This window comes from Podarcis melisellensis (genome assembly GCF_964234715.1).
Source record: "Podarcis melisellensis genome assembly, chromosome: Z".
Classification (NCBI taxonomy): domain Eukaryota; kingdom Metazoa; phylum Chordata; class Lepidosauria; order Squamata; family Lacertidae; genus Podarcis; species Podarcis melisellensis.
The window spans coordinates 47,321,576-47,331,673 of record NC_138547.1 but is presented as its reverse complement, the minus strand read 5'-3'; the positions used below and the strand labels follow the sequence as shown (position 1 = coordinate 47,331,673).

General features: G+C 45.9%; 1 protein-coding gene across 1 annotated transcript; it reads right to left on the bottom strand.

Annotated features, from left to right (window-relative positions):
• Nucleotides 1-763: 763 nt before the first annotated feature.
• Nucleotides 764-7,651, bottom strand: LOC309362214 (uncharacterized protein). The gene is made up of 6 exons (XM_081897731.1): nucleotides 7,591-7,651; nucleotides 4,878-4,963; nucleotides 4,511-4,655; nucleotides 3,036-3,097; nucleotides 2,213-2,363; nucleotides 764-1,644 (listed from the first exon to the last, which is right to left on the bottom strand). Exons 2-6 carry the CDS (start codon nucleotides 4,929-4,931, stop codon nucleotides 1,388-1,390), a joined length of 669 nt encoding a protein of 222 aa, XP_081753857.1. The 5' UTR covers nucleotides 4,932-4,963; nucleotides 7,591-7,651; the 3' UTR covers nucleotides 764-1,387.
• Between the last annotated feature and the right edge of the window lie 2,447 nt (nucleotides 7,652-10,098).

Genomic DNA, 10,098 nt, shown 5'->3' with positions numbered 1-10,098 from the left:
AAACTGCCTGGGGAAATTGAAAGAATGATTCATGGAAGAGTCCTTGCACTGCCCAGATCCAGGAATTTTGGAAGAAGGAGGTGGACGACAGTGGCCTTGAGTATCTCATAAGTAACAGCAAGTCCTGTTGCCTCTCATCTGAAGAGCAGAGCGGTTGCGGTTTTCCTCCCCATCTCGGCACAGCAAAGAGATTTCAAGCACTCTGCCCATCCCAGCGCTGTGATGGGGAGGAAACTGTCCCCCCAGGCCCTTGTCCTTTGCGGAGGATTTGACAGGAGAGGGGTTGCCAGCTGGTCACTGTGGTGCTCTGATGTGTGCATGTGAGGTGGGAGTTGGCAGTGGCCACAGCCATCACTGACACACTAGCCCCAGATGGGAGGCAGGGGGGCCCTTTGGCTGTGGGGAAAAGGGTTGGTCACTGCTGCCATCTCTAATCCCAGTGAACCCAGACATGTTCTGCACCGTAATGCAAAGCGGTCTGTGCATCCTCCTCTGCTGCGCCATTTCCATTGTGGGTTTCTATCACAGCGTCAGAAACCCAAGGCAACCACCCAGATGGTGCTGAACTGCAACTCCCAACAGCCCCAGGAACACAGCTGATAACCAGAGGCTCATGCTACAGATTCAAAACATCTGGATGATGCTCCCCACACCTGCTTTAAAGTGTTGCTCTCAGCTGGGGTCAGGGAGGGTCACAACAGAAGCACTCTCAACATATTCAGTTAACTATTTTATTTATTAATAAAGGAATATATACCACTGAATGACAAAATGTATAAGTGCACCCATATACCATTGTGGGAGGTGTGCCCGCATAGGCCTGGTGGAATGAAACAGTAGGTGTTTAAAAGTTGGCACAGAAAGTGCCCTCTTAATCTCTATTGGCAAGGAGTTCCACAGGTCTGGGCTGATGACTCTAAAGGCTCGGTTTCTCATTGCTGTCAATGGAGCCTCCACAATTCAGGGAATATAAATGCATGCCCCAGAAATTTAAGAAATGAGCTCTCAGGTGCATGCTTGGGTGAAAAGTGGGTCCTGCGTCTCAAAAGGCTAAACTTTAAGGGACAGTGGCTACCAGATTCCAAAGAACCAGTTCTGTCCAGGGGGAAGTAGGGAAGGCAGAAACCTCAACAGGATCCTGAGAATACTTCTCTGGACAGCTATGGCAAGGACTGCAATAAAACAGTGATATATGAAAGGAAGGAGCAATGAGTGATTTCTTAGCAGCAAGCTAAAGCCAAGTGCTGCTGATCTTCAGAAACCTTTTCACAGACTGTGCTCAGAAGACTAATCTCTATTCAGTACAAATACACATCATATTGCTAAACTTTTCAAATAATTATAGGAATATAACTGATAAGAGAAATATAAATGAAAATATATTCCCTCAGTTTTCTTTGTTTTTCTTCTTCGGGGGCTCCTCCTTCTCTTCCTCCTCTTCTTCCTCCTCCTCCTCTTCTTCCTCCTTCTCTCCCTCCTCTTCCTCCTCCTCTTCTTCCTCCTCCTCCTCTTCCTCTTCCTGCTCCTCCTCCTCTTCTTCCTCCTTCTCTTCCTCCTCTTCTTCCTCCTTCTCTTTCTCCTCTGCCTCCTCCTTCTCTTCTTCCTCTTCCTCTTCCTCCTCTTCTTCCTCAAGTGAAAGAATAGCTGAGGGAAAAGCCAAAGAACCACCAGTTAAAATTGGTATATGGCATGTACAACCACAAACTGTATTTTCACAGACCCTCCAAATGTCCTATTTCCCAGAGATGTCCCTGATTTAGAGAAGCCATCCCTGTTTTCAGTTAGATTCCAGAATGTCCTACTTTTCCTTAGGATGACCCTATTTTCATCAGAGAAATGTTGGAGGGCATGTTTCCATTATGCTGTACTTTCATTTTTTATGGCAAAAATGGACAACCAAGGAAGACAGGAAATCCTGGCCACAAGGAAGACAGCAAACCTTGGTGCCCTTCAGAGGCACATGCACAGTCTGCTACTGGCCTCTGGGCTCCTGGGGGGAGGGATGCCACCCCTTCCACGCAGCGAAGGCAACCCTGGCATGGCTACCAGCTCCCCACAAAGGCGCACTGAACTGTGTTCCAGACTGTGGTGGGACTCCCCTAAGCCCCAGCCAACATGGCCAGCGCTCATCATGGATGATGGGACTTGAAACCCAGCATCATTGGGAGGACCATGTCCCCGGAATTTGTGAAGACAGGATTCTCAAAAATACCTCCTGCTTGTGGCTCCTGGGGTATCGCTGACAGCTGCTGGAGTTTTTCTTCAAGCTCCTGGAGGTTCATAAGAAATACTTGCGCAGCCATAAGTACTGTTTCTGCCGACGTCTTAAGGCCATTGAGCGCCTCCTTCATGTTTGCAACATCCTGGAGAGGACAGACACTTCCTGGTAGACATTTACTCCAGACATTTACAGAAGGCATAGAGGCACTGGTTGAAGAAGTTGAGAATGAGCAGACAGTGCTATTATGGAGAAGGAGCTCCACCCCAGGGTGCTAAAGGGAATCACAGGCAGCGCCCAGAGAGCTCTTTCCCTAGCCTGCAGGTGCCAGAAGGCCAAGCGCTGGTGTTACAGCGGTGGTACTTCAGAGCTGCTCTGGATTCTGGCCTTGCCTGAAGTTTTGGATTGTGCTCTGCATTAGCAGAGAGGCTCTACCTAGCTGCAAATGAAGCACATTTCAGCTATTATAGAAACCATTTTCCATGTATGCTTGTTCAGGAACTATGTGAACTAGACAGCTACTGCTTTAAATTGGCCCTTTTTCTGGCAATTTAAACGATCCAACCAGATTAAGTTAACCTGCCACCCACCCTAGGGTTGCCATACATCCAGAATTTCCCAGACATACATGGAATACTGCTGTAGGAAGCAGTGTCTGGGCAGAAATTGGCAAAATGTCCAGAAAAATCCAGACGTATGGCAACCCATGTCAGCAGTGCTGTTTTTGGTGATTTTACTATTAGAAAGCTCAAAGACGTCCATTTTTTTTTTTTTTTTGCGATTTCCCCCAAAAGCTCAGCAACTCTTCTGGGCTTACCTCAGCAGATATCACAGCAAAACTTGGATGATCCCCATTGAGCTTGGATCTCATGGCCTCAACTGAATACAAAACAAGTTATTTTACATCTCCATTCCAACATAAAACTAAAGCCTAGAGCTTTATTCTCTCCCTCATCTGGAATATGGTCCATAGCTGTCAACGTTTCCCTTTTTTTAAGGGAAATTTCCCTATTCTGAATAGGATTCCTCGCAAGAAAAGGGAAAAGTTGACAGCTATGATATGGTCACTTTCAGTCCCCTCCCAGCCAAAGCAGTTTCCCCCTCTGTCATGCAGTGTGAGGATACCTCATGTTTTTCAGCCGTAGAGGACGGCTTGTATGACAGTTTTTTTCTGTGGAGTGCTGCCTCCCTCTGCTGGTGCTAGCTGTTTCTCCAGCAGAAAAAAGGCTTCCTGGTAGATTGGAAGTGGCCATCCCCAAATTCTCTAGGCAAGCATGCATGCCACACCTCAGCCAAAAGAGCTGCTATAACTCAGGAAAAGAAAGGAGCATCTGTGCATGTCATTCCGGTCAAGTTGGCACCGAAGTGGGACTTGTTCATCTGAGCTCCACAGGTGTGTTTTTTTAATTGTTTGACTGGGTTGTTTGCTGTTTTTTCTTTAATTTGGGGTAAGGCCTTTTTATGTGCCCTTTCAATCCCCAAGAGCCAGCATTGTAAATCAGTTTTAAGGGAGTCTTAGAACCACATCTGCCGCCACCCCCCCACATCATCAGCAGTTACACATACAGGCTTTTAAAACTTTGTAAATATCTTTTAAAAAGGTTAACCTTGTAATTCCTAAATAATTTTAAATATTTTTAAATACTTTTAAATTCTTTTTAAAATTGTGCTTTTTAACATTTATGTAAATTATGCAATAAAGGAACCAAAATGGCCAGATTTTTCCCCTGTTTCAGTTTCATAGCACAATGTATCCATTTTGCTACATGCCAACGATACAGTGTTGTTAGCACAAATACAAGTGAGCCATGAGGGAATACACCACCTAGCCCAGGTCCAACCCCAAGCCAATATCCCCAGCAACTGGAACAAAAGAACAGAGGAACCGCGCAGGGGTTAACCAGCCAGGGGAAAGAAAGGCATGGGCCCTCCTCTGCTAGGGCAGGGACCACAGCAAAAAAGACAAGTTTTATTTTATTATTTTATTTTCAGTCCATTTCTTATCAATATTTTAAAACCCTTTGAAGGACTGTAATGGAAGGGGCCTGAACCATTGGAGCCCATTTCCTGGAACCACCACCTCAACCCTGATCTAGAGACCCGATGCCAAGCCCTGGCATGGCTACCAGCTGCCCACAAAGGCGCACTGAACTGGGCTCTAGACTGTGGTGGGACTCCCCTAAGCCCCAGCCAACATGGCCAGCGCTCATCATGGATGATGGGACTTGAGACCCAGCATCATTGGGAGGACCATGTCCCTGGAATTTGTGAAGACAGGATTCTCAAAAATACCTCTTGCTTGCTGGAGTGTTGCTAGCATCTGCTGGAGTTTTTCTTCAAGCAGCTGGAGCTTCCCAAAATATGCTTCAACCTGCTTTAATACTGCTTTCACCGCCGTCTTAAGGCCATTGAGCGCCTCCTTCATGTTTGCAACATCCTGGAGAGGACAGACACTTCCTGGTAGACATTTACTCCAGACATTTACAGAAGGCATAGAGGCACTGGTTGAAGAAGTTGGGAATGAGCAGACAGTGCTATTACGGAGACGGAGCAAAAAGGCAGGGTGCTAAAGGCATCACAGGCTCTACTTAGTTGCAAATGAAGCACATTTCAGTTATTATAGAAACCATTCATCTGCCAAGTACCCTTCTGGCCTTACCTGAGCAGCAAGTGCAGCTTGCCCTGGATCACCGTTGATCCCTTCACCCTCCATCAAGCTCCCAGGTGTGGATCTGTTGTCCTGACCTGAATACAAAAGAGGTGATTTTACATCTCCATTCCAACATGAAACAAAAGCCCAGAGCCAGGCTTCATGCTCCCCCTCATTTGGAATATGGTCCCTCCCAGTCCAAGGATCTCCTTGCAGAGGACTGCTTGTATGACAGAGGGTGTTTCTGTGGAGCCACCTCTCCAGCAGAAAAATGCCTCAGCCTGGTAAGATACTTTTTGCAATGGGAAAAAGTAGCAATGACTCCATTGCTAAAGCTTTTAGGTGTGGTCTTCAACATGTTTGAATTAAATTCCAATTCTCTTTTAAAATCAGATCATTAGGAAGAAAAGGAAAGAAAGGAGGAGGAGGGAGGAGATCAGTACCAAAGTGGGATATTAGGCCAGGGGCATTTTGAGAGGAAAGGGCATTATTTAAAACAATGAAATGCTATCTATCTATTTGAACAACACCTGTAAAACACTTTTTAAAGAATTGAAATCATCACAATATATACATACAATTAAATAATCCACCTAACAGAGCAACTTTATGTAAAAATAGCTCAACCAATATAAAACTTAAATCTATTATTCAGAAAAGCGACCAACCACAACAGCACAGTTTTATAAACTGACCATTCAGTCAACACCCCAGAGACATTGAAAAAAAATCACCCCAAAGGGAGTTGAATCATCAAAACAAGTCTTACTTATACTCCTTGCCATGTATCTCATACAAATTGCAATAAGAATTAAAATAATTTATTTATACCCTGCCCATCTGGCTGGGTTTCCCCAGCCATTCTGGGCAGCTTTCAACAAAATATTAAAATACAAAAGTCCTCCAGATATTAAAAGCTTCCCTAAAGAGGCCTGCCTTCAAATGGCAGAAACACATACAGCCTCCTGGTGTTAAATATCAACAATATGTACTGAATAGGAAAAAGCTTCCTTCTGTGTTAGCTTTGTTGTTTGTTGCAAAGTAATTCCCAAGAATAAGCCCAGACTAGGTCTTTTTACTCCTGGGGAAATGACCAGCAATTTCATTTTAAATGCAGCAGAAGGCAGAGGCACAGGAGCTGCTATGAAACAGGCATCCTCAAATCATAATACTGTACAGGGATGGAATCAATCCTTTTGCTTCAGTAAAAACCTCAAGGGTCGTAGGTTGTGGTTAAATGAACTGGATGGTGTTACTAAGGATCTAAAAAATGAAACACCTTTTTCAATTTGAAAACTGTTTAATGATCTTTACCTATCCTGGGAACAGTACACGGCAGTCAGTGGTGGGCAGTTCCACAGACCCTCCTCCTCTGCTCAAAATGCATCCAGACCCACCAGCCTTCCCTTTCTCCATTTATCATAGCCGTACTTCTCTCTGTGCTCACCAGGATGTTACAATAAGTAAAATCAACTCCTGTCTCCGAATTATACACTAGAACACCTGAAATATTATTGTGTTCTGAGCCCGAAGGCAGAAATGGGCAGCGAAGGCAATACAGTCCCATTTACTCGGCTTTCTAGTCTCTCTTTCCATAGTCTCTCTTTCGCTTCCTGACCTAACGTTTGCCTCGCTTAACATAATTAATTCGTAAGTGAAGTTTTTACTCTTCCATTCAAGCAGTACAGGAAGTAAGAACGTGTAAAAAGGAATTCTACTTCTAGAATTCCCAACTCCTGACATAAAACAGGATAAAGTTTGCCTTTAAATACTACGCGTTAGAAACAGAATTTTAAGGGGCAGTCTTTTCTGGCAGTGCCAAATAAAGCTAGTGACCCATTTCTAAGTCCTAAAATCCACAATTTCTCTGGATACCTGAAAAACCCAGTGGTGTATGTTGCCTTTCCAAAGTTCAAACCATGTGCAAGGCAGCTTACAAAAAATAAAATATTATATATTTTGTGCAAACACAGCAAAACTAGTCATAAGCAATGAACAAAATGCCAAAAGGTACACAACCAAATTGAAAAAAATCCACGTAAATCATAATATTCCACATAAATCATATGATCCAAAATAAAGATGTAAAAAATTAACATCAGCAACAGCAAAAATCCCCGTCACCCCCTCCCCCGAAAAAGAACCGAGCCCTCTTTTATAAATTGTAAAAGAGAAAACCACTGGAAATTGTAACCTTCCACTATTAATTTTGTCCTTGTTTTAATTTTACAATCTCCTCGTTTCGACTTTAAGAACTCTCGACAGGTTAACCATTTCTCTTTATCCGTCACCCTTTTTCTGTAAAAAGCGGCTTCTGGTGAAACCCAAAATGGAGTCTTTGCGCATAAACTAACTTTATATCTATTTCCAGATTCTTAACACGCCACGCACGTCTAACAGACTGGTTCTTAAAGTGCGCAATTACTTTAATTTTATCTACCACAAATATCCAAGCCATCTAACCCTTAAATCCCAACCTTCTAATTCCCAAAGTCTCTTATTTCTCAATATCCTCCATTCCGTTAATCGCACCAAGCAACAAGCTGTAAAGCAGAAGTCTAAAACGCAAGCTTTCCTTCGCATCTCGCAGAACTTTAAATGTAATTCGTGGGTTTTTTTTCCACCTGTCCTACAAACCTAGGTCTTTTTGCCGTTTAAATGGTAAATCAGTAGTCAACCCATACTTTTTGGGGAAAAGTTGTCTGGGTCACAGAAAACCTACCGAATAAGAAGAATTGGAGTTTCTGCCGCTTTCTGCAAGCAACGCCAGCCGAATTCCCACCTGGGATAAGTCGCCGCGTGCCCCGATCTGAGGCGTCGGAGAAAGACTGGGGCGGGCGGCAAGTGGGAGGGGAAAGTCGTGCGCTTGTGTCTCGTGAGAAAAGGCTGATGCTCCCAGGAGGCAGCCTGCTTGCAGACAAGGGGGCAGAGCCGGGGGCGGGCAGAGATGCAGCCTGGCCTTGGGGTGCCCGCCTCTGCCCGTGCGCGTTGCCGCGGGGCTCTTGCTAACGGGCTGGTTTCTGGGTGAAAGGGTCCTGGATGCTCGTCACCAAGGTGGCTGCTAATTGCGCTGGTGGCGCTTGGCTCTTTCTCTCTTCCTTGGTTGAGAGGTGGAATACCAGGTGTGCGGGGCTGCCTCTAAGCCCATCAAGGCCACAGGCTGCTAGCATGACTCATCCCGGCTTTCTCATCTGAGGGGAAAGTGTGTGGGGGGGTGTTTGTTTAATCTTAACCGCCATCCTGCTGGCTTTGGCAGCTTCACTGGGCTATACTGGGCCAGTCCCTTACCAACCACTTAGCCTACCTCACAGGGTTGTGGTGAAGATGCAATCAGGGGAGAGACCTGAGGCTTTGCTTCTGGATGTGTAGAACCCTGGCATGCTGCAGGCAGTGGAATGAATGCCCATGGGTGGGCCAAGAGAGGGGGCATAATGCAATAGTGGAGACTGAAGGGAGGACAATGAAAGTGAAGCAACATGGACACAGAAAGAGAGAGAGAGAGATGGCAGAGAGAGGAAGGGAGACCAGGCAAGGAAGGAGCGAGAGAGCATCACAGGAGCCAGCTCTCACAGGCCCAGGTCCCCTTGGACCCCTTTCACAATAAAATATTTGAGGGGGACGGGCCCCCCAAGTTGATGTGTACTGCCATTCAAATGGTGTGCATGCACCATGTCATGTGATTGATTATGTGGGGTGGGGATATTTTATTCAAGTTGGCAGCCTGGAGGGCACAAAAAGAATGAGGAGAACCAAACGGCATTTGGAAAGGGGGGGGGGAGTGACTCCTGTGGTTCAGCCCCAGATCTCTGGAGCGGAAAGGCTCTTGGGTGTCAATATGAAAGACAGCATCTGGCAGAATAGGTCAAACTGAGCCAGTACAGATGGACCTGGCTATTAGTTTGCTTCCTATGCCAACTGCCTTTTAGGGCACATCAGAGGTGGCAGAGAGAGGCAGGAGAGAGATTCCAGCCTCTACAGAAGCCTGCACCCCTTTCCTCCCTGTCCCCACCCCAACTCATAGGACCAGAAGCAAGAGACAGCTTTGCTGAGCACGTGCCCCTTCCCAGGGAGATGAAGCTCTGCTCAGCTGTTCACTGAATAGCTCCTGAAGCAGCCATACTCCAGGCTCTTATTGTCACAGCCCTGCAGGATCAGACCAAGGCCCATCTAGTCTAGCTCTCAGCAGCCCAGCAGATGTCCAAGGGAAGCCCCAAGCAGACTCCAAATGCAGCCCCACTCTCCCCACTTGGGACACCTGCAACTGGTATGCAGAGGTAGACTGCTTCTGTGGCTGGAGGTGCAACATGGTCTAACCCTCCATGAATTTGACGAATCCTTTCTTAAAGCCATCCCCGTCAGTGCCTCTGGAAGGAGGAAATTTCAGTGTCACTAGGCACTCTGTGTCTGGCCTGAATCTTCCAATGTTCAGCTTTCTTAAAGAGATCCAGGTTCTGGTATGAGGGAGAAAGCATTGCTCTGCACCTTTCCCACATCATGCATACTTCTATGATGTCCCCCTTTCCCCCCTCTCGCAAAGCCCCAAAGCCTCCTACATTGTAAGCCTTCCTTACAGGGGAATCATCAGAACCACCTGTGCTGCAGAACTTCTGACTGAAAGGCGACTCATTGAGATTTGCAATGACTGCTGCAATGCACCCCTAATGATTCAGATTGTATCATTATAGCCTTATTGTGTTTATTTGTTGTTGATATATTAAATTTGTATAATCTTAGAAGCGGTGTGGCTGTGAGTACCATGAAGGGAGCATGCACTTTGTGATTTGCCAGGGCACTACTGCAGGTTAGGAAGGAGGAAGAGGCAAAGATCCTTTCCCCAGTAAAACATGTTTGCACCCAGGGTGTTTCCAGACTGTCAGTATTTTGTGGGAGGGATTCAGGTCCAGCCCAGAACTTCAGCTTTTCCAGTGAGAATGGATTAAAGCACTCTGACCATTCCCTTAGCAGAATCTAACCACTGTGTTAAGTTTTGGGCAAGCAAGACATGAACGCAAAACGAACATGTGGTCATCTTCTCTGGAGGAACCCCTGCACTATAAATATATTTTGTATTTATAGTCTTTTGTATTGGCATCCCAGAACTGTGAAGGTTGCCTCAACTGTTGAGCAGCACAGCTAAGGAAGAAGGAGTGGAGTGTCTCTGGGGGGAGCATAGCTCCCATTCCCTTCCAAACACACAGACAGGACAGTGTGGTGGCACCCAGGGAATAGT